The 23455-nt window shown below is 50.0% G+C and overlaps 7 protein-coding genes across 7 annotated transcripts; 2 read left to right on the forward strand and 5 right to left on the reverse strand.

Annotated features, from left to right (window-relative positions):
- Positions 1-515: 515 nt before the first annotated feature.
- Aud_004681 (DNL-type zinc finger protein) lies at positions 516-1121 on the reverse strand (the record flags this gene model as incomplete). Its single annotated transcript, XM_043289618.1, has 1 exon — positions 516-1121. One exon carries the CDS (start codon positions 1119-1121, stop codon positions 516-518), a length of 606 nt encoding a protein of 201 aa, XP_043145553.1.
- A 446-nt stretch (positions 1122-1567) lies between these two features.
- Aud_004682 (cullin family protein) lies at positions 1568-4298 on the forward strand (the record flags this gene model as incomplete). The annotated part of the gene is made up of 4 exons (XM_043289619.1): positions 1568-1609; positions 1750-2136; positions 2196-4075; positions 4127-4298. The coding sequence occupies 4 exons, from the start codon at positions 1568-1570 to the stop codon at positions 4296-4298; spliced, it is 2481 nt and encodes an 826-aa protein (XP_043145554.1).
- A 453-nt stretch (positions 4299-4751) lies between these two features.
- On the reverse strand, positions 4752-5635 carry sld5 (putative GINS DNA replication complex subunit Sld5; the record flags this gene model as incomplete). Its single annotated transcript, XM_043289620.1, has 2 exons — positions 4752-5375; positions 5462-5635. 2 exons carry the CDS (start codon positions 5633-5635, stop codon positions 4752-4754), a joined length of 798 nt encoding a protein of 265 aa, XP_043145555.1.
- A 1238-nt stretch (positions 5636-6873) lies between these two features.
- nimT (putative tyrosine protein phosphatase MIH1) lies at positions 6874-8800 on the reverse strand (the record flags this gene model as incomplete). Its single annotated transcript, XM_043289621.1, has 4 exons — positions 6874-8008; positions 8083-8308; positions 8379-8446; positions 8547-8800. 4 exons carry the CDS (start codon positions 8798-8800, stop codon positions 6874-6876), a joined length of 1683 nt encoding a protein of 560 aa, XP_043145556.1.
- An 8105-nt stretch (positions 8801-16905) lies between these two features.
- Aud_004685 (DNA-directed DNA polymerase POL5) lies at positions 16906-20059 on the forward strand (the record flags this gene model as incomplete). The annotated part of the gene is made up of 5 exons (XM_043289622.1): positions 16906-17280; positions 17336-17909; positions 17966-18768; positions 18821-19123; positions 19175-20059. The coding sequence occupies 5 exons, from the start codon at positions 16906-16908 to the stop codon at positions 20057-20059; spliced, it is 2940 nt and encodes a 979-aa protein (XP_043145557.1).
- Positions 20060-20142: 83 nt separating this feature from the next.
- Aud_004686 (MOSC domain-containing protein) lies at positions 20143-21189 on the reverse strand (the record flags this gene model as incomplete). The annotated part of the gene is made up of 1 exon (XM_043289623.1): positions 20143-21189. One exon carries the CDS (start codon positions 21187-21189, stop codon positions 20143-20145), a length of 1047 nt encoding a protein of 348 aa, XP_043145558.1.
- Positions 21190-21674: 485 nt separating this feature from the next.
- On the reverse strand, positions 21675-22635 carry Aud_004687 (putative pyroglutamyl peptidase type I; the record flags this gene model as incomplete). The annotated part of the gene is made up of 2 exons (XM_043289624.1): positions 21675-22442; positions 22525-22635. 2 exons carry the CDS (start codon positions 22633-22635, stop codon positions 21675-21677), a joined length of 879 nt encoding a protein of 292 aa, XP_043145559.1.
- Positions 22636-23455: the final 820 nt, after the last annotated feature.

Here is a 23455-nt window from a genome sequence, read left to right on the forward strand (position 1 = left end):
ATGCCGTTGTCTGGTTTGAATTTTTTTTGTCCATTAGGATGTTGTTGCACTGGCTGGGTGTTGGGGTTTATAAAAAGTATGATTGGATTACGAGATAGAGCACATATTGAGGTATGTTGTTGTCTATTGCAAGAGCTGGGAGCAGTGTATATAAATGAGTGATATCCTATTGCATGTGTTCTAGACTCAGCACCAACCGCATACTATGCCCATCGATGTAAATCGCGACGCGCTTTTTAGACTTTGCCCACCTAAGATACCAAAAGAAACCATCAACAGTAGATCAGTTGAATTTGAAAGTACATTAACAGGAAGTGGAGTTGATATATACAAACGGTGCTCAATGTATCTCTACCAAAGTCAACACCATCTAACGCCTCCATTTTCGAATCGAGCATGCCCCGAGCACTTTTGCCCATCAACCCAGCAACTGGACGCCATAAGCCTGTGCTGAGCCGCGTAGGCATTTCCTCTAAGTAACGTAGACCAAAACTCGGAAAAGATCGAAGAATGAATCAAGGTGTCGATCCCTTATCCGACTTCGCCTCCGAGCCTTCACCTGCTTCCTCGCGCTTCTTCACTGTCCCATCCTCCCAGAATTCCATGTCTCCATCAACATACCCACGAGTCAATCGCTTCCCCTCCCGCTGTAGGATATCCTCGAGGGTACTCTTCTTATCCATGAAGATATTGAGGTGATCGGCGATAACGTGGCGGTTGAGACAAGACGGGCAGCGGATCAAGATCGTCCCGCGGTGATAGCCATGTTTGGACATACGGTGCGAAGATCGGTGACCACATGGTTTGCAGGTAAATGTAATCTGATAGGCGGGTTCTTGCTCGCGGCGTAACCTGTTCTGTTCTTCGTTGGCTGCGTCCTGAGCGGCGTTTGGGGTTTGATCGGTGAGGTTCGGGCGGGATGATGATGAGCTGGAGTTGTTTCGGACGGCGAGTTGGGGGAATTTATTCCGGAGGAGCCTCGATGACGGGGTTTGTGAAGGTTGAGGAGTGTGAGACAGCAGCTGAGAGAAATGTCGCGATTTGGGTTGTGACAGCGCTGTCCGCGGAAGTGCAGAGTTGAAGGCACGGAGACCAGATGATAGCATTCTTGCTGAGCGCATTCTGAGGTATCTGATCTGAGGATATAGACGGATATAGATGAAAGGATACAGACGAGAGGCGGAGAGATATTCGAGAATTGGCTCAGAAAGTGAATACCTCAGGTTGAAAGATTATTTGCAAACTGAGGACTATAAAGTAAAGATCTCCGGCGGCGATGACGACGGTTCTCCAAATTGCGCCGGACTTAGGTTCTTCCAGCTCTTTTCACTCCGCAGCAACTCTCAAGTCTGAAATTATACTGTCAACACAAATCATTAATGATTATCTTGATGATGAAGAGAAAGTATTGATATTACAGGTATTCATCATCAGAAGTTGCTCGCCCCTGCTCATTTGCCCGCCCTTCTGCCACGATCTCACTCCTCATCGGCATTATACCATTCTGCCCCGCGCAATTGCCCCGAGTCTACAATCTGGTGGATGGCAAATTGCCAATATCTTGAAGATGGCTATGAGGGCTAGGCACAAGATCCGTGCCCCACGGAGGGTATGTTCTCTGTTTTTGTCATATTCTATTTGGACGTTCCTATGCTGCCGTTCGTGTTGTCAAATTGACGGCAGCAGTTGGGATGACGGAACTTCTTGAGCTTGCTTTAAGACGAGAAATCAGCTAATGATTCAACAAAGGGTCTGAGTGCGGCGAAGGCTGACGACTTTGACACAACATGGGGGGTGCTGTCATCTTCTTTGAATGAAATCCACACAAAGAATGCCTCGGCTCTTTCCTTCGAAGAGCTGTACCGGAATGCCTACAGAATCGTCTTGATGACCCGCGGCGATGACCTCTATGAACGAGTAAAGAAGCTGGAGGAAGAATGGCTGGGAAGCGAAGTGAAAAAAACGGTGACAGCAGCAATTTCGCCGACGTTACTGCTGGCGCAGGAGCCAGCAGATGTGCAAGATCAAGCCAGCGAGCGAAGGGAAGCAGGAGAGAAGTTCCTGACTGTGCTCAAGGGTGCATGGGAAGACCATCAATTATGCATGGGAATGATTACGGACGTTCTCATGTACATGGTTTGTCCACCGCCTCTGCGTTCGCTGGATCTCTGACCTAACGTGTTCTTACCATACAGGATCGAATCATCATGGCGGACTTTCGAAAGCCTTCAATATATGTTGCATCGATGGCATTATTTCGCGATCAAGTCCTGCGATCTCCCATTCACTCTGACACAAAAACCACGGTTGCCGATGTGCTTGAGACCACTGTGCTGTTCATGATTCAATTGGAACGATCTGGTCACGTCATTGACCGTCCCCTCATCCGGCATTGTATCTACATGCTTGAGGGTCTCTACGAAACTATCACGGAGGAGGAGTCATCAAAACTCTATCTGACCATGTTTGAACCCGCTTTCCTCGAAACAAGCAAAGTTTTCTATCGAGCCGAAGGGCAACGTCTGTTGGAGATGGCCGATGCAGCTTTTTTTTGTCGGATAGCGTCGAACCGGATTGCCGAAGAGAAAGAACGATGCCATTATACCCTCTCGACCCTTACTGAGCCAAAGATCAAGAACGTCCTCGATCAAGAGCTAATTGCCAGAAACATCGCGGAGGTCATCAATCTTGAAGGCACGGGTGTCAGGAATTTGCTCGACAACGATCGAGTGGATATTTTGCGAGACATTTATGAACTTAGCGCTCGGGTCGACAACAAAAAGACACCTCTCACCACGGCGGTTCAGAAACGGATTAGTCAAATGGGTCGAGAGATCAATGCCTCATCCATTGCATATGAAAAGTCGCCAATATCTGCGGGTTCAAAAGCAACGGAAAAGGGTCCCAGCAGCGAGAAGAAACCCGCGGAAAAGGAAAAGCCTGTGAACCAGCTAACAGTGGCTGCTATCAAGTGGGTCGACGATATTCTAGCTCTCAAGAGGAAATTCGACAATATCTGGGAGAAGGCCTTCTTGTCAGACCAGGGCATGCAGAGTGCCATCACTACCAGCTTTTCGGACTTCATCAACTCGAATGCACGCAGTTCCGAGTTCCTTTCTCTCTTCTTCGATGAGAATTTGAAAAAAGGCATCAAAGGCAAGACGGAAAGTGAGGTGGATTCCCTTCTTGATAACGGCATCACTCTGCTGCGGTACATCAAGGATAAAGATTTATTCGAGACTTATTACAAGAAACATCTTTCTCGCCGTCTGCTCATGAAGCGGTCCGCCAGCATGGATGCTGAACGGCAGATGATCTCGAAGATGAAGATGGAGGTTGGAAACCAGTTCACACAGCGCTTGGAGGCCATGTTCAAGGACATGACCATCTCGGAAGACTTGTCTGCCAGCTACAAAGAGCATATACGAAAGTCAGGGGACCCGGACCAGAAACGGGTTGACTTGGAAATCAACGTCCTCACCAGCACCATGTGGCCCATGGAGATCATGTCGAACCCCAAAGATGGAGAAGTCCAGCTCCCATGTATCCTTCCGAAAGAGGTCGAGAGCGTTAAACAGAGCTTTGAGCAATTTTATCTCAACAAACACAACGGCCGGAAGCTATCATGGCAACCGAGCATGGGAACTGCTGACATCCGGGCGACGTTTCAACGATCGAGTGGGAAGGTCCAACGGCATGAACTCAATGTATCAACATACGCCATGGTCATACTTCTCCTTTTCAATGACGTACCTACAGGCGAGTCACTCACGTTCGAAGAGATCCAGGAGCGGACGCGCATTCCACAGCACGACCTGGTTCGCAACTTGCAATCACTGGCTGTCGCACCCAAAACGCGGGTTCTGAAGAAGGACCCTATGAGCAAGGATGTGAAACCGACGGACAAGTTCTTTTTCAATAATGAGTTTCAGAGCCAGTTTATGAAAGTTCGCATTGGGGTCGTCAGTGGTGGCGCCAACAAGGTCGAGAATCAGGACCAACGAAAGGAAACAGAGAACAAGATGAATGAGGAGCGTGGGGCCAGTATTGAGGCGGCAATTGTTCGAATCATGAAGTAAGTTTTTTTCAAGTCTTTCAAATGGCAATGAGACTAATTGTCTTTTAGGCAACGCAAGACACTAGTCCATTCGAGTCTTATGAGCGAAGTGCTGGGCCAATTGTCCGCGCGGTTCGTTCCCGACGTAAATATGGTCAAGAAACGGATTGAGAGTTTGATTGACCGTGAATACCTCGAGCGTGTGGCTGAAGACCCTCCGACCTACGGATACATTGCTTGATCGCTTTTGCATCTGCTTCACTTGATCCGTTCGGCTTTGATCTACGAGGACATGTGGCCAGACTCATACTGGTTTCTTTTGGCGGGCAATCCCCTCATGGTACTTTTGCATGGTATATTATTGAACTTAGCGGTGACTGGCGAAAGGGAGGTTATGGTTCATTGGTATAGATATTCTTCGCTTGTTCAGCTCTTGCCTCGCGTGTTAGCTCACGAATGAATGCATCTTGGCCCCGCTACGAGTGATGATGACGATGGCCGTTTGGCTGTGTTAGCCTGGCTTATCCACAAGCCAGCAGCTATCATTTGCTAGCAGAATAAACACAATCATATCGAATGCGTCGATTTGACTTCATATACGGCCTAGCCTGTCTGGGTATGTATGTACCACCTGATAAATCAACTCCTCAAAACGCCGACAGATGCTATGTAGTCTTTCTCCTCCCAAATCAAATCAAAGAACCTCGACCTCGCCTCTCTCCCACGCGCCCTTGATCCCCTCCCACCTCACAACCCACACATCCCCCATCCGGATCGTCGTCCCAAACTGCTCCTCCTCGATCCCATCCCCAGGCGGAATAACAACCCTCACCTCCTCCACCAAACACCTCACCACAACCGCCTCCCGCACCTCTGGTCCTTGGACCATACTCGTCCCGCCCGCATTATCATCCAACCGCCTTAGCTGCGGCGGAAACGAGTTCAAGAACGACGCCCCGTAGTGCCCCGCCAGCAGCGTCTGATGCGCGTGCAGGAAGGCAGCTTCCTGCGCGGAGAGCGGGGACGGGTTGGAGTTATCAGTGGGGTCGGGGATGGAGTCCTCTGGGGTTTGTGCGTGGGATTGCTGCGAGGAGGGGGTCGGAGAGGCGCGGGGCGGCGCGACGAGGAGGAGGTAGTGCATGCTGTGTTTTGTGAGTTTTGCGAGGCGCTGGCGGAGGAACGAGCGGATGAGGAACTGGGTGCGGGCGAGGTCGGTCTGGAGGATGGAGAGTTTGAGATTGAGGGTGGGGTTGTTTGTGCTTGTTGTGGTGTTGTAGGGGTCTGAGGAGGAGGCGGCGAGGTCTTCGATTCTTTCGATCTGTGGGTGTTGTCAGGACTCATGACTCATGGCTCATGGCTTTTTGCAAAGAAGGGGAGAGCGTAGACGGTTGGAAAAATGCTGACCTGCTTCCTGACTCGCTCCATCATCCGTTCCATCAATGGCCCAGGCCATGGGAGGAGCTCCGAGACGGCTCGCTCAGCGACCCAGAGACGCGTCAGGAGCTGGTGGTCTAGGGCCGCGGATTCGGGTGAAATGTCATGGCGGTCGACGGACGCAAGAATGTCATCGATGTCCATGACAGGTATCGTACAGCATTGAGCCTTGAGAGGGAGCACAATGGCTGGTGGATGTCTCTGGAAGGAGAGAGCGGAGAGGGATTTGGAGATTGAAGACCAAGGCGGAGCGGAGATTGATGCCTCAGGTTTCTTCCTTTGTCTGATTACAGTCAATCCATACATCGATATGATAGGATATTACGGATGTAAGATACATTCTACCATTTTAAAACAAAAAAGGATGTATTTTAAGATTTTTTCATTTGATGCTCTTCCAACAAAGGAAATCGTAATCTTCAGCCTCTGAATACCATCCCAATTTTCTCTCCATTAGAAGTCGGATGGACCAACCGATCGCGACGCGTGTATTATGTACAGTTGCAGTGACTCTCCACGAGGAAATTTTGCTGAATTAACAATTCAAGCCAATAGTTTCCTCAGTAAGTTGTCACACATGCAAGATTATCGCCCTTCTGATCTGGCGAGCCGTGTAGTGATATGTACTTCGTACGGCGAGATATTGGATTCACTCCCCAGAAATTGTACAGGAACGGGGGATGAGGGATTAAAACACTTGTAGGGGGTGTAAATAAGGAAACTCAAGCTCCGAGTAAGGAAATGCCATGATGGCGAGGTATCGTAGTGATGCAAGTGATTGCCGCGAAGATGTTGGTTTCAATGTGAAGGAAATAGTCGTAAGACACATAGGAAATATTGTAAAAGAGCGCTTGGTAAGGAGTAAAGGAGATCAAAATCGGCCGTAGATGAATCTGTCGAAGATACAATCTCGAGCTCCGGAAAATGCGTAGAGATGCAAGGTCAATGCTGATCGTGTCATCAAAGGTCATGTGGGTCGGCATGTCGCAGCCGCTGGTATTCAATATCGATGCTGCAGTCACACTGCCGGCCTAAGAGTCTGAAGTTGTGGAAAGCCAGAAAAGAAATATCAAGCGAGTGAGAGGAGCTTGTAGTAAACGGGAGAGGATGTCCTCTGCCGCAAGGCGCTGTCAAGTGTCATTTTCCCCAATGTCCAGCTGGGTCTGGTGATCCAACACCGATAACTGCTGCCTGAAGGGGATCGGATAGAATTGGATGCCGGAGGGAGAAGGAGAAAGCAAAAAGAGATCATGCTCAAAAAAAAAAGGTTGGCAAAAGAACTTTGCGCCGCGCTTGAATAACATCAAATCATCAATCCATGGCGCCAAGGACCGCAAAAGAAGAAAGGAGAAAAGAAAAAGCCAATTCGCTGGTCGTGATAATCAGTACGACAGCATACGGCGGCCCGGACCGCGAGAGGAGGGCGTCCCTTCAAAAGGAGAATCCAGGAATCGGATACGTTCGCCTGAGTTATTACGGCACCTTCCAGTGGGGCTGTCTTCCATTTGAGGCGACTGTTGGCCAAAAGCGAATGTTTGTGCGCGATTCAATTTCGATCTCTGCTTGACCTTCCCGAGGCCACGTTCGCAGGCAAATTCGTGCTCCTTTGCATTCATCTCCACGTAGTTCTGGGGGAAGCATAGCGATCGATGCTCAGCAAAGAAGGCGCTGTAACCCCCGTCCAAGATGTACATATCCGGGTAAGTCAGCTGTGGATAGTGGTCTATATTGACAGCGCGGTCCCGGTGACGGATGTATTTGGCCATGATGGGTGCCCGATGTGCGGAGTATTCGCAGTGTAGAACCAATGCAGTCCGAGGCTTTGGGTCCGCAAAAAGTTGAGCGGCCAGGTACTCCTTGTCGTTGTAGTTGACGGCTCCGTTGATGTGGCCGCCTTCGTATTCATATTCAAACCGACAATCGACAACCATAATGTGGTCGAATCGATCGTTGTACTTCCCATCCATGAGATCCACAAGGATTGTCTTGTCGATGCGAGGCAGTGTATCAGCCGAGTCCTCAGGAATGAAGTGAGGTAGCTGTAGGCTGGGTGTGGTATCGACATCTGTGATCGATTGAAGTGGTGCATTTGTAGTATAACTGGCCTCATTTTCGGCAATCACATCCTCGGGGTGCTCAAACATGCTCAGTGACCGTCTGCATTGTTTCCGAGGGCGCATCAAGGGGTGAGAGCTCTTGCGAATCGACGCAGCGGAGGGGGATCCGTTTCCGCGGGCATGGCTCCCATTGCTGCCACTGCCGAGAGGTGGTCTAAGGCGAGGGTTGTTCAGAAGAGTGCTGGAGGAATTGATCCGTATAATCGGCCTTTCTCTCTGGGGCGATTCCCCAAACATATCCTCCAAAGAAGTTGAAGCGCTCAATGACGTCTTAGCCCCTCGGGTCTGGAACTTGAACGGCGGTGCTTGACTCTCCGGTGCTGGTCTGGCCATGCCGAGCTGGAAGGATTGAGCCTTGGTTCTCGCGAGACTGGGCCTCAAGAAACTCGGACGCTTTCTCCTACACACACGAGACGTAATTAGACATGCGCATGATTGACACCAATCTCCATCATATAGACTTCATTCTCTTACTCTTGTTTGTCCTCCTTTGGGCCCATCAACGGGGATTCTTGAAGCGGACTGGGAGCAGACGACATCATGGGCGAATCGATAGGAGAACCTCCAGGTGTAGGTGGGTTCAATTCGATTTCCGTTGTGACAACGAACGGCGGCTTGTGAGGTAGAGGAGACATCTCCATGGTCTCCATGATGGGAGCTGGTGAGGAAGATGGAAGAGGAGGAGTGGTCATCGCGTCTTCTATATAACAGTATGAGCAAAGACTGGGACTCGAACGAGTGTGCCCTCGAATAATAATATCATCTCTTACCACGTCCGCTGCCATGTCCAAATAGATTGGAGGAGAACAAAGACCGTCGGGGCGTAGCCAACTGCGGACTATTTTTGGTCAGCACACACCCTTTGTCTTGCACAGGTCAAAAGAAGTCACAAAGCATGACAAAGAAAACAGTATAAACAGCGAAGGGCATCTGCCAACCTTTGGTCAATGTGAAAATTCTGGGACAGGTCCGCTGCTAGACTAGCGGTTGGAGACGACCCTCGAACCGGCTTCATGCCAAAATAATCGCCGGAGGCTTTCTTCATGGACAAGTCTTTGAAGTTGAAACTGTTCGGACCAAGCCCGGACCTAGGACCAAAGGTTGGGTACGATGTGGGTGCATCCGAACGAAAGCAGTGTCCGAACATCACGGACGGGGGCTGCATGGCAGCCAGCGGAGATGAATGTTCCATTGTTCTCCAGGAACAACTCTTGCCTTCCCTCCTAGATCTGCAAGGTAGTATCGACTGAAGTAGAAAAGCGGATGCAAGGGGATCTCCTCGGCAAACGACAGCTCCTGCTGCAGACTATTCAACCTGGCATATACTACAATGGCAAAGATGAAGTATGATCAAACGCCTTGTAACCCGGTCTTCGACTCTCTGTTCTTTTTCCTCAATTGCTGTCCTGCTAGAATTCCAGACCTCCCAAATCGTGGAAAACGCCTTTCCGAATCCCACGAATCCACCGGCCTGGACCGGAACTTTTCCCTGGGCTGCGAAGGCCGAGTGTTCAGAGGGACATGGTTGCGTAGATAGGTTAGGGCAGTAGAACCAATCAGGGTATCGTTGGGCACGGTATAGGATAAAGGAGGATTCGAGGACGGGAAGAAGGACTATGATGATCAACAAGGCATTAGTTAGCCAAACACTGCCTATAAGCAGCAAACCAGCAGCTGAAAGCGAACGTAGTTCTGGTACGCTAAGTAGGCCGGGGGCAAAGTTACCGATGAGGAAACGAGAACCGTAAGCGGGATGGAGGCCGAGAGAGGATCACAGGCGTAGTGACCATGGGAAAAGAGAAGACGGCGAGGTCTTAAACTCGAAGAGAAAGACGACGACTTGTAGGAAAGGAGGAGGAGAAGGAGAAGAAAAAGGAAGTGTGACCTGGAAAAAGGTGAAGCTGAAGGGATGTCCTGTTGCAATGGCAACGAAAAAGTGGGGAGGGATCTCCAGATGCTCAAGAAAGAGCTTAAGCGACGACGCAGCGCTAGATAGATACCACCTCCGAACCGTATCTAGGTATGTCTTCGGTCTGTACAGAGGACCAAAGAAGAGAGTCTGCAAGGTCTTCTTTTCTAGAAATTGACCACGAAGGATCTTATAAAAACAAGATCTAGGAAACCAATATATTAACTTGTGAGGTTAATCTCCATATAGTTCTTCTCGGAGGATAACCCTTGGCTACGACCAACTTTGCACCTAGTTACGTAGGGGACTGGAAGGTTAGTAGGTAACAAGGCAGAGAGAGGTACCTAGAGAGTACCTATGACGAGAGGGAGTCTTCCTTAGTTGGCTAGGTACTATCCAAGTTACAGTCTGTATGGACTATGGAGTACTCCGTACGTAAGTAGGTACCCGTACAGTATGGGACAGCGAGGTACCTGTACCTGTCTCTACCTTGTTCCCCACTGAAGCTGTAGGTAATTAGTCTAGGTACCAAGTACCTAGTACCTAGATAGTTAGTGCTCCTGTAGCCAGCCAGTAGCCAGCGTCTGGGGCCTCGTTGCCGGGACTCCCTTGCCGCCATTATCAGCGCTACCAGCTGCTCAGCAACCCTTCGCCTATCAGCGTCTTTGCTGCACCGCCCGCTTTGTCTCTACCAATCTGGGCTGGCTGGAAGAAGTATCAACTATGGGTCGTGCAGTGTCTCACGGGTTACAGAAGGAATTAGTTTTTCGCTACGTTTTCCTTGTCCATTCTTTGTCGTTTCCTTTGGATGGGGCGTATGAAGATTTCTTTGGGTCGGCGTACTGGTATGGAGACAGAAAATGGAGCCTTGAGAAAACCTTAGGTTTCCATTTCTTATTCTACGTTGACAGCTGCGACTTTGAAGCAAAGGCCGACAGATGCCAGCGAATCTCAAAATAAAACTAATAGTCAGTAAGAAGTCGGACTGGGTAGCATTACAATTCAATAATCGGAATAATAACTGAGACGCTAGATATTACCCGCTTAGACCCTATCGCAGGAGGCTCAATTGTACGGAGTCGAGAGGTTCAGCCGCGCTGATTAGTAGTCGTGGCTGTAGATTGCCTTGGAGGCTTTGACTAATAATGCTACAGGTACCTACCTTTTGGGTTTTCTTTCCACCCTGTTGTATGCTAGGATAAGGCCAAGCAGTATACTTTGTATCTTCTTTGCAGTGTTTCAATGTTTGAGCCTTTGGAGACCCTTGAAAGAAACCCTAAAAGAAATAAAAATGGAAAAGAAAAAATCGATTTGAAGAGATAGGGAAAAGAGCACGGCACAGTCGGGAACAGAGTATGAAATAGCAGTTCATGATTGATTGATTCGGCCGATCTCTCGCCCTCTTTTCCTCTTATTCGAGTTTCGTACTGTCCCCAAAAAAGGCAAAAAAAAAAAAAGAAAAAATAGTGATCCAAAGAGAGATCGAAACTAATGAAATCTCCACCCGCTCCACTCAGTCGGGAAAAAGAGCTTATGCGGAATCACATGAGTTTGTCCAGTTTGTTCATCTGAAAGGATAAATAGGTTGTGCTGTGTAATATGGTAGCGAAAGGGCAGTGAAGAATGGGTCCCAGAAGTGTATTAGCTACATTTCAAACATGCAGGGGAAGTGACACAACACATAACTTCAAACCCGTTTGTACTCTGTAAATCAGGTGTGTCTGAGGCATGTCAAGTGAGGTATGACATTTCTGGATTCTGGATCTGCAACCAACCTTCTAGCTACTTCTCTGGTATCTGCGTTGGGCCACTATGAGGTCGGATAGCTTTCTGTAATCTATCCTTGATTAACAGTCTTGCGCTTGCTGCTTGACTGAGATCATTCATATTTTGAGGTCGCATCTCCGATCAATGTCCCGCAATTCTGCTACTAGTGCGACTGAGCCACCCTCCGCAAGCTAGCAGTAGCACAAAGCGGTTTTCCGTCATAGTCCATCCTGCTGGGTATCGTCCTTGTCGCGCTCGCAACTTTCCCCGCTTTGGATGTCCTCTGCATGCCCTTACTTGCGTGCAGACATTCCTACGATCCTTGACTAGGGGTCTCTTCCGCATACCATCCCTTCCAAATGGTTTCTCAAGGGCATTCTTTATTGGTCGTCCCCGTGCTGCAGCCTTCACGGTGCTTCTATGAACCTGGTACTCCATTTATTCAATCAAGTCAATTTTCATCAATTGCCTGGGATTCGCAGGAATTGAGAATATTTCTCCGGGATTTATCGAACTGCTGTGGGGGTTTGTCCGCCTCGCAGGTGCTCCCCACGGTGACGATCAATGAACGCCGACAGCCTCACTGAGAGTCTGAGACACTAATAATACAGTGACACTAAGTCTATGTCTATCTACTGTATCCACCAAGCTACTCCGTACCTTCTCGGGCCTTTACGCGACGATGACGAAGGCCAATAAGCTATGGAGTCATGGGCTCGATGATCAGTATTGTTTTGGCGATTAGATGGCAATAACAAGGCTGTTTCGGACATTAAGTCCTTCTCTCATTGTGCCCAGAATAATGCCTAGCTCGGCACATGAACCTTACCAAGTAGGGATCTGACCAGACTATTGCGCTCTCGGACGTAGTCAGTCCTGTTTAACCGTCTGCCTTACTTCGAACAAAAGCGTCGACTCGGTTCCAACAATTCCCATGGCATGAAGGACATCTTCTTCCCAGCTTTCGATCTGAATGCGTCTGTTGCCTGTGAACCAGTCAAAGTGCGATTGCTCCATTGACATCGGTCGCGTATCTTATCCGACGACCAGAAGAGTCTCCTCAATCTTGAGACACGGATTCTCCTTTCTGTTTCAGCGACAATCCTCATCGCACTAGTCTGATAGTGGCTTGGAGGATCTAAGCTGAAGGTGAGCTAATGTCGCTGATGCTTTGCGTCATGACCAGATCTTTGGTCATCTGCATCATCTGAAGAGGTGCACGAACATTGAGAACAATTTATCTGCTACTGACTCGAGGAAAATCATCAATGATCCATCCCAGCCGACGGAGATAGTTAATTCCTTTTCTTTTTCAAATGGAGCTCGGACACACTCAGGCAAAAACCAACTCAGGTATCCCATCGGCCGTGTATTTGCTGTCCATGCGCACCGGTCTCACCTGGACTGTCATCAGGATGATGATGATGATAATCTCTCGTAAGAGGGTCTGAGCAGGATATTAGCTTAGCTGACTATCTTATTATGATGGTATCATCGTATATCGGGCTCCCCGAAGACTCCGATATTTCAGCAGTGGAGCTCTAATCTATTAGTGATTTGTCTACAGTGTCTTATTGGACAATGCAACCAAAAAAAACAAGCGACCAGATTAGAAACCATCAGCTGCACTGTCATGATACGACCATGTGCGAAGAGAGCGAAGATCTAGAAGACTCGGAGGCTCTCTGAGCTCAATGGTACTATTCTAGGCCATTGAGGGCTGAGCTGCGTTGGGGCTTGGTAAGGTGCTAGGCGGGCTGAGGGGATTGTGATATCGCTGCCTCCGACAGCGGTGCGGGGTTATTGGGCTTTCTCCTCTGCTGATTGGGCCAGAGCAGTCGCACTAAACCAAACTACTCGTGCACTTATCCACTAACAGGCTTGTCTGTGGACTCTGTCCTCCCGTCCTCTGCAGCCTTACTCTAATTTCATGGCATAGCCAGTTGCCCAGTTTCCAATTTCAAGTGATCCGATGGGCCCATCCATCAACCAGTGTTATCATAGTGATGAACTTTGTCTGCAGACCCCTCCATGTGGGATGAGATGTGATGTCACACTGGGGAGCTCTTGTGCTCATGTACGTATGCGCTGGCACATCTTCTGCTTGATGACTGTCATTGTTTGTTTTCCTCGACCACGTCTCGCGTCATGTAAACAAAGGAACAGATCCCTCACTACCGTACCTATTCTTACCGACACTTGAAAGAGAACTGCTTATGGTCTTTGAAAAGAGTGACTAACGACCGTCTTGCCAAGTTCATGCGACTCGCCCTTTCCTTCTTGATTGAGAAGGCCCAATGCGCTATGACTCAATGACATCAGTCACTCCTTCCTTCCTGCCCCTCGACGACCGGACCTCACTTGCCTACCCCTTCTCCCTTCACACGTGCTCTCCTAGCCAATTATTCTTCCTCCGTGCTTAAAATATCGAAATTGCTATGATTCGTTGGCGTCAAATAATTAACATGCCTACTATCACTGCCAACAGATTGTCTAGTCACTAACTATGCGCAATCCCGTGGCTGCTGGAATGCCCGGACAAGAAGATCGGCAGCACTATTGACCAAGGCCCGCATTATTCAGCCCACCTTTGTCTTTGACATTCTGTGCCCACATTGCCCGCTCCCTGCGCCCAATGCCCATTGTCTTTTCTCAAGCCCTCGAGCAATCTAGATGATGCTTAACTGTGGAGTGCATTAGCACGCACCCCTATCTTCCTGGTCGACCTACTCTTGAAGCACGTACCTGATCCAAAATCTCCTTATCACATACTATTGATCTTTCTAGGGCGATTAGATCCATAGGCGATATTTCTATCATGCACTGTCCATCCCATGATGGAGCATTTCGTGCATCAAGGACGCACGTCCAAGTGTGTCTCTGATCTCCACTCATCCTAGCTGCGAGCCATCCCTATTCCAGATTATGGACTGCATCCCTTGAAAAGTCCGGTATCTCGACGGCCGTTCTGGACGCCTGGGTTGCAAGGATATTGCATTCCAGGGGCCGTATCGGTGGATCTGCCGCGCTTCAGGAATGCGAGATCTTCATGCACAATCCTCATTGCGGGAGGCAGATCGTCACGGATATGGCAGATACGCACGGGGTAGATACGGGGTACTGTTACAGAACCCTGGCTTGGACCGTTATCACTGAGCGCTTCAAGCTCTTTGGCGATACCACTGATTCTACGGTGCATGCAGGTTGGTAACTAGGCGCTGCCCATTGATCAGATACAGACCGTGCAGAGCACACTTTGTGAACGGTGAGCTGGTTAGGATTAAGAATACCCTGGTCAAGGGTCTGACCGAGATGAGGGCCTCATGAACACTGATTCAACCGGACACGTGTACATTTACCTACATCCTGATGCTCCTATCTAGGTTTTTCGTCCGAAAATAATCTTCAAAATATTCCTACGACTAATGCCTTTAACCCCTGATCTCAATCTTGATGGAAGAATAATAAGCTCGGTTGTCGTCGTGAGAATCAATTGTTTGTCCCTGTCTGATCGACAATCAGCGCAGGCTGATAACAAGACTGGACACAACCGTCCCTTGCATCTTCCGAGTCACGATATCGGAAACACTAGTCTCTCGTCCTACCTTTGAAAGTCAGGGATGTAGATAAAATCTCGATATCTTGCGCTCTGCCAAATCCTTGATCTCTCACCGCAAGAATAAAGTTACGTACCTTGCAGCAACGCATGGAGAAATGGAAGAGCGAGGTCATGAATTTCTACATCTAGCGTTGGTTCCAATCTTGCACTTGAACATCGGCAAAGTCATCAAGCATTGACAAGCTCATTAGTCAATCCATTGGTATACTTAGCTCGCGGGCTCTGTATCCTGCAAGAATCAGCTGTTCTTGTCTCTGAGGATGATTCAGGCCATATCCAAGCGCTACATTATGTCTTCGCTACAGCATGAATCCCCTCGATAAGCGAGTACAAGGATCGCGTTATCAATCGCTGCCCTTATTCCCTTCCTAGAACCGGGATGCCTATTGGAATATACCACGTCTAGCTTCAGGCCGGTCTATGCACATTCCTCGAGCTACCCGTTGCCACGTCAGAACCAAAATTTCCCGCGTGCCTTACCATTTCGGTCCGTGTCGTATTCCTCGTCCCTGATTTTCTTCCGGGATATTCTTGTTCCAGCCAAATCCCTGTAACGGTCGTGCTCTGAGCCTCGGAGTGACTCCTAGTGGATGGGATTTCACCCCGGAATACCTATGCGGTATGAAGGGAGCCGCACATCTCAAATAGGTGCTCCGTAGCTGTAGCCTTTGGAAATATGCCACAGATGGCTAACGCAATGTTGCAAAGTAAAGTTGACAGACAGAAGACAGACACCTACGCTGAACATCACCATTCACCGAGTAGTTCGCCTCAATCGCACTAGTGATTCTGTGCAAGGGGCATGTCTCGCAGTGTCCCCGTCTAGGAGGGCATACTACAATAACGCAGGAGACAGGACTTGCTGTATGCATTTACTCCGTACGTATGATATAGTACTGCATACGCAGTGTCTATACATAACAAGGGGGCGTGGAGTTTTGTCAGACCAGGTACTCCGTGCGTATCTAGGATCCTGACTTGTCTACGCTTGGTGAGTATGCCATGGAGATGGACGAACTGGCGGTGAGGTTGATTCATACTTCTAGGATCAGATGTGAGCGCGGATCGATTGAGTAAGTAGGGTGGATCGTCTCAATTGTTGGAGTGGTCATGGTCGTCTGGCTCTGGAGGTAGTGGTAGCGGTAGTCTCCTGATTGGGAATCAGCCAGTCAGTGAGATCACCTGCAGCGTATACAGTTGAGATAATGTTATAGACATGCGTCTGGTCTACTTTCACTTGGTCAGGACAAGTCCCTGGTAATGCTTGTTCTCAGCACGGCGAGACCTGCATCTGTGAGGGCAGCTGATGCCTATCCTACACGCCAGTGCCTAGTATAACTGTAGCCCAGATCGAGGACCAAATATGTATCCATTTGGCGGGAGCTAGGTATCTGGTAGACGCAGTCAAGGCTATCACATCACTTCATGTGAATGTGATGTTGTATGAGGGTATTGACATGACTCTTGTTGGCGATACTCGGGCTGCTCTACCAAGGTTAATCAAGAGAAGTAAAAGACTGTCTCGGGGAGTTGTCTCTGTACATTGAGACTTAACTGCGAGACCGAAGATAGGCAGTTTGACATTTTGTCTGGTCGCTCTGCATATTGTGTTCCTGTTGGTGATGGGTGAAATATATATTCGGCTTGGAGTTATCCTGGTGCGAACCAGCATGCGCGCCACCACAAATAAGAGTAGTAAAACAAATACCCAGAGCAAGATCACCTCTCCTCAGCGACATTCATCTAGGTTAGTCGATCAAAATTATACAGGGTATGTCCTCATTGCAAGAAGCTCCCAAAGCGGCAATCCGTTGCCTTCACCAGAAGACGCTAACCCGATTTGGTATACAACCTCATAAATTTTCTGCTGTCGCAGCATATCACCACCACCCAATCGCTGCATTCGAAACAAGCAGCTATCGCCCTGAAATTGCTCTACTTGTTTCAGTAAACATATATCAGATACATATTCGGGTGTAAAAGCAAACCTATCAATAAAATCATGGCGCACACCTACGCCGGCTCCAAGAAGCGGCGGCGCGAGCCAGTCAACATCGACACCAAACTAGTCGAGATCTACGAGGACCTCGCGAACGAAAAGGACGAGATCCGTCTGAAGGCCGCGCAGGCTCTGGTGTCGCAGTTCACGCCGGACAAGAAACCCACCGATGAGCAGATCAAAAAGGCCCTGCAGAGACTTTTCCGCGGCCTCTGCAGCAGCCGCAAGGCTGCGAGAATCGGCTTCTCCATTGCTTTGACGGAGATCTTGACGCAGATTTTTGCGGCGCCAAGGGAGGAGGAGTCGGAGATTACTATTCCGGCCGTTCTGAGTATCTGGGAGTCGCAGTCCAATTCGTCGGGGAGCGAGACAGGCCAGGTAGGTTTGGTTGATTCTGTGTGCTGAGATTACCTTTGCTGACTGCTGTGCGCAGGAACAAAGAGATCATCACTTTGGACGGCTGTTTGGCGCGGAAGCTATTGTCAAATCGTCGATTCTGTTCAAGGGCGAGGTGCCACCGGCCGAGTGGAGCAAGGTCTTGGATTTGGTGTTTGATCTAGCGAAGAAGAAGCCTTGGATTAGAGAGGAATGCGGGTGGATCATCTATCGCTGCGTTTTAGATCTTGCTTCGCAAAAGGCTGGTGCTAAGTATGTGGAAGTCGCGCTGGAGAGGCTCTGTGCGAACGATCTCGCCCGTACGCCGGAGGGTGTCTCGATCTGGCTGGCTGCCAAGGAAGCCTACCCCAAGGCTGAGTTCCCCAGAAAAGTTTGGAAACATGATGATCCGTTGGATTCACGGGAGAGAAACCAGCTTGCCAAGGTCATGAAGGAATCCTCGGCTGCAGACTCCGAGTCGGGAAGCCAGGGGAACAATCCCAAGTCCTCTGGAGTGTGGAGTTCCAAGTTGCACTTTGCTTGGGATGCCGTTATCAGACAGCTTGCTGACGTGTCAGCCAAGCACTCGTCTCGTCTCAGCTTTGCTGATTTCTGGACGGAAGTCGTTGACAGTAAGTTTTTTGTTTTTGTCGCTTTCCAGAAGAACCGCGTCTAACAAGTCATTTAGATGGCCTGTTCGCGTCATCTTCGTCCGAGGAACGCAAGTACTGGGGCTTCCTCGTCTTTATCAAAGTCATCAACGAATGCCCCCTGCAGCTGGCTTCTCTTGTATTCACCAAGAATCTCGTCAGATGCCTGACAAACCAGCTGGCCGTCGAGGACCGATACCTGCACCGGATGGCCGTCAAGGCCACCAAATCGATTCAGGCCCGTGTTGCAAAGGAGCCCGAGTTCGCCGCGGCGTCTGTCATCGGGCTCATGGGCTCAGCCGGTTCCGTCAACTTCGACCAAGCCACCAAGACGAAGACGATCGAGAAGATTGTAGTCGAAGCAAACTTCGACGCACTGAAGCAGATTGTGCCTTTCTTTGAGAAGCTCATTGCGAGCCCCGGGACGGACGATGGCAAAGCGGCGGCAGCAAGCCGGCAGTCTCTCGCCGGTCTGCTCTTGTCCATCGTGAGATCGCGAGCTTCGGCAAGCGAGGAGTCCCAGGACAGCTTGCAGGCCGTCCTAGAGCAGATTCTGTTCACATTCGTGCGGTTCGGTTATTTCATGCCCAAGGACGATGCGGCTGTCCAGCCGGCCTTGACCCAACAGAGCCAGGAGCTTTTCCGAAACCGAATCAGCTCGTGCCTGAACAGTCTTATTGCCAACCCAAAGTATGCGACTACCCTCCCATACGCTGTTGTGCGGAAGATCCGCGACGCCGCCAAGTCGGAGGAGTACGGCAAGTTTATTATCAACATGGACGAGACTCTGCGTGACTCGGTCAAGACCGCTTTCAAGTCTTTGAAGAAGTTGTCCAGCATGGTGAGTATTTTGAGTTTCTCAAAAATTTTTTCTCTTTTCTGACCCGAAACAGGAAAAGAATGAGGTCTCGGGCGTCGAGGCCTTCAAGCTTCTGTACTCCATGACAATTTTGCAAGTGTACAATGGTGATGCCGATGCGGTGTCTATGCTTGACGAGCTCGATTTCTGCTACACCAAGTTCTTGGGCGACAAGAAATCGAAAGACGAGGAAGCCTCCGATGCTTCTGATGCGCTGGTGGAAATTCTTCTGAGTTTCGCATCCAAGCAGTCGCAACTCTTCCGCCGTATAAGTGAGCAGGTATTCGGCGCTTTTGCCGACAAGGTCACCGAGAACGGCCTGGATTCCCTTGTATCTGTATGTCCAGTCCCTCTTGAGATATAGTTCCAGCGCTAACCACGATATCAGATTCTGGAGGCCAAGGAGAGTCTTGCTGGTCAGCAGGAAATGTTCGAGCAGCAGGATGATGAAGAGGACGAAGAGATGATGGACGTCGACGAAGACGACAGTGATGTCGAAGTCATCGACGCAGAGCAGTCTGGCGACGACGAAGACGAGGAGGATGAGGACGACGACGAAGAAGCCGCATCTGACGAAGGCGAGAACGACGAAGAGATGGCCGCCTTCGAAGCCAAGCTCGCTGAAGCCCTCGGCACGCACCGCGCCGACCAAGACCTCAACGAACAGTCCGAGGACTCCGACGCGGACATGAACGACGACGAAATGGAGCAGGTCGATGAACAGCTGGCCAAGGTGTTCCGCGCGCGCCGGGACGCCCTGGGACAGAAGAAGGACAAGAAGGACGCCAAGGAGAACATGGTCAACTTCAAGAACCGCGTCCTGGACCTGCTGGAGATCTACGTCAAGAAATGCCACTCGAAGGTCCTGGCGCTCGACCTTCTTCTCCCTCTGCTGCGTCTCGCCCGCAAATCGACCGTCAAGCAGCTCTCAAACAAGGCGAACAGCGTGCTCCGCGAGTATACCAAGTTGTGCAAGGGCAACGCCCTCCCTTCGCTGGACTCGACCGAGCCGGTGTGGGAACTGTTGAAGTCCATCCATGCCGAGGCGACGCATAGTGGTCCGCCTGCGCATGCTTCGGCCTGCAGCCAGGCGAGCCTGTTGGTGGTCAAGGTGCTGGTGGCGCACGACAAGAACGCCATTGCGGATGTGGTGGATGTGTATGCGGCTACGCGCAAGGAGCAGCTGCTCAGCAAGAAGTGTCATGTCCAGCCTCAGTTTTTCTCGGACTGGAACAACTGGTGTGTTTCTGCCAGCAAGCAGATGAAGATTTAGCTACCTAGATACCTCCATAGACATAGTGTACAGTACTTATGATGAAAAATACTTGATTTGTGGATATTGTCAATGCCTGCTACTCAAAATCCTTTAATATACCGGTGCTGCGTCGTCTCCTCCAACACCTCCAGCTTCATTCCCACCTCAACAACGCCCTCACTCCGCGGCGCACTCAACATCCCAAAGCAAGGCTTATACTTCATCCCCTCATCCACCCGGCGATACGTCATCAGCGTATCCCACGGCTCCCGCTTATGCTTCTCCGCCGTATCAGGATCAACATTCGGCACCTGGCAGCGTGCACAGCGCGCCACGACATCCAAGTCCAGCGGCTCCCGCCCACAGCCACTAATCCGGACCGTCTTCCACGAGTCCTCCGCCCAAGGCACCGTGCCCCGGACGATGATATTCGGCCGGAACCGCTCAATGGTAATCGCCTCCGCACCGTTTCGGCGGAGTCGCTGGTTGAGCTCCGCCAGGGACGCCTTGGAGGCAATCAGCACGGGATGCACGTCGGGGAAGTAGGTGCTCTGTTGCCGGCCCAGCAGGCGCGGGTCGCCGTTGCCCTGCAGGATGCGCGGCGTGGGGCCCTTGTAGACTAGACAGACGTCGCGCTGCAGAAACCTGGTGAACGGCGCGTTGACGGCGTCCCCGTACACGTGCCCGTCTGTCACGGTGTCCCAGATCTTGACCTGGGAGAGGGTCGTGTGTGCGGCTAGCCAGGCGGCGTCGGGGCGGGCGGGGATCTGGATTCTCTCTTGAGACCCGGTGATGCTCAGGAGGAGGGAGGTGCCGTCCTCGCTGAGGCCGGTGTTGATCAGTGTCATTTGGGGGATTTGGCGAATGGTGAGGAACTCGTGGGTCTTTGCGTCTACGAACATCCATTGTCGGTCAAGGTCTAGGCCGTGGAGGCGGAGTGTGGTTTTGGGGAGTTCAAACCCGCGACAGGACTTGATGGGGTAGACGCGTAGAGAGACGATCTCGCTGCTGGTCTCTTTTCGCAGTCTGAGGGCTTGGAGCAGACTGGATTTGTTGGTTCTCGCCCAGTTTATGACTCTATGGGCGAGGACCACGAGGAGCAGTCCGAGAGCGGCTACTGGGAGGACTGGAGAGGAGAAGCCCATCATTTCGACTGTCTTATTGTCAATTGTCAGTGAGTCAGGCAATTCAAAGTTCTTCCAACTCTCTGTTGGTACGTTGCGCATAAATATCTAGATTTGCATGTATTGATAAGCAAAATATTCGGTATTCTGCCGGGAACAGCCGCCTTTCATGTGCTCTCGTTATCGTTGATGTGTCAAGGTCATGCTTGGCCGTTAACATTGCTGATAATCTTATGGAAGCTCTGCCGTGTTGCTTTTGGTCACTACAGTTCTGTAATGGCAGAAACGTAATGACAGGAACAAATGGTGTAAGCATTCCTTGGATGAGCTCCAGTATTCGAACGGGATGGAACGCGAACCTCGGCTGATTTACCGAAGATGAGACATTACTCGTTAGTAAACTATCAATGATTAGATCAATAAACTAGATGTGGTCGTCATCTAAGCATCCAAGCTATGCGTATAAGTCATGCAAATCATGAATGTACTAATCCCCTATCACCATGCCTTTACATCGTCCTGTCCGCCCAGCATGTAATTAGAGCCTTGATTAATGCAATGGTAACCTCTCTCCCGGTCTGGACAGCTTGATCATTATAGGCACCAGGGACGTGCAAGAATACGATGTTCCGGTCCTGGCCTTGTTTAAAGGCATGCGCCAGACTGGTGTAGAAGATAAATTCGCAGAGATAACGTCCGGCATCCTCCGAGATCCGAACGTCGGTCCCCGCAGCAAATGACTTCCATACATCGAGAAATTTGTCGTTCGGTGGATGCGGGCTCCAGGAAGACTGTACCGCTTGCGACGATGGAGTGACCACTTGATCATGTATATGTTCTGCAATGTCCGAGACGGACAAGGGATCGGCGGATCTCCCCGCCTGCAGCACAGGAGGCAGGTCAAGCTCTCTCCATCGTTTCTCTCCAGCTTCGTAACCCGATCGCCCTTCGATATCCGACATGAGATATGAGTCCCGGTGTGCCTTTGTCTCGACGGAATAGTGATGTCTCGTTGCTGCTATGCCCATGTGGATCACAATATCTGGCCGTCGACCGCCGTGTGCCTTGGCATAGTCATCGATTATGGAAGGCACGGTTGATTGGACCGTGGAATAAGCGACGGGGATAGGGTTCGGATGGACATGGATGAATACTCGATGAGTCGTAGTGGGCCCGTCTGGCGATGCGGATGAGTTTTGTGGAACAGTAAAGGTGAACGAAGGAGGAAGGGATGAAGCAATCAGGTACGAGGCATTGACGAGATTAGTCTTGAAAGGCTAGTGGTCAAGTTAGTATGAGCTGGCACTTGTGACCAAAGGGTGCAGTGAGAGGGAAAATAAGCTATCGGCAGACACTTACACCAAACCCAGTGACAAGAACAGTGATCTCATCTGAGTCCCCAGTGGATAGTGAAGGACGCCTCGCAAGTTTAGTGTGGATGGATGGGACAGCTGGTCCGCAGTCACCCATGATGATAACAGCTAGTGCTAACTGCGAATGATGGAGGGGAGATCAGGATGTGTCAACAGAGAAACTCAAAAAATCTTATTCTTCCTGCGCAAAATAACATTCAGAGTTTCAGTCCAGCCCCATGAGAGCAACCTGGATATATGAAAATTGGCTCTCTCGAGAGGGGACATATCCTCCGAGGTCATAAGTTCATGTAGCACTGGAGTTGGACCTTGTCCTTATCGCTGTTCCGGGGACCCCGCATATCTTACTAAAGTGGATCCTGGCATCACGAGACCAAGTTCTGGCCTGAGGCCTGAAGCAATCTGAGGTCCTATCTTAAACAGATATTCTTATCCTTGATATCTCAGGTTGTTCTAGGTTGCAATAAGCTATTGTTCTAGTGCTAACATGACTCTTCTATTTACGAGAATTAACCAACAATCCTAGATTCAAAAGTGTGAATATCCAGTCATAGAGATGAGCATCTGCATTCACATTACTTGACGTATGAGAGTGAATATCAAAATAAAACTATATCATCCTTCTTTGGCTTTCTAGTCCATGCTTTCACTCTTCTCTAATGTCCAATCTACTCAATCTGTGGAATCAGACTAAAGCTGCGTCTGAAAGCTGCGACAACCCCTTAAAGTCATTGGAACTTACAAGCAAAAAAGATGATCCTTAGGGAATTTATCTCCACACTGATCTACATTGCCGTTTATATCCTACAACACAAGATCCTTCAAAGTGGAAAAATCGATGCCTTCCATTTGGGCACCATGACTACCCTGGGCCAAACCCGGTTGCAGCACAAGACACATTCTGACAACAAGGTTAC

This window comes from Aspergillus udagawae (assembly GCF_001078395.1).
Source record: "Aspergillus udagawae IFM 46973 DNA, scaffold_3, whole genome shotgun sequence".
NCBI lineage: Eukaryota > Fungi > Ascomycota > Eurotiomycetes > Eurotiales > Aspergillaceae > Aspergillus > Aspergillus udagawae.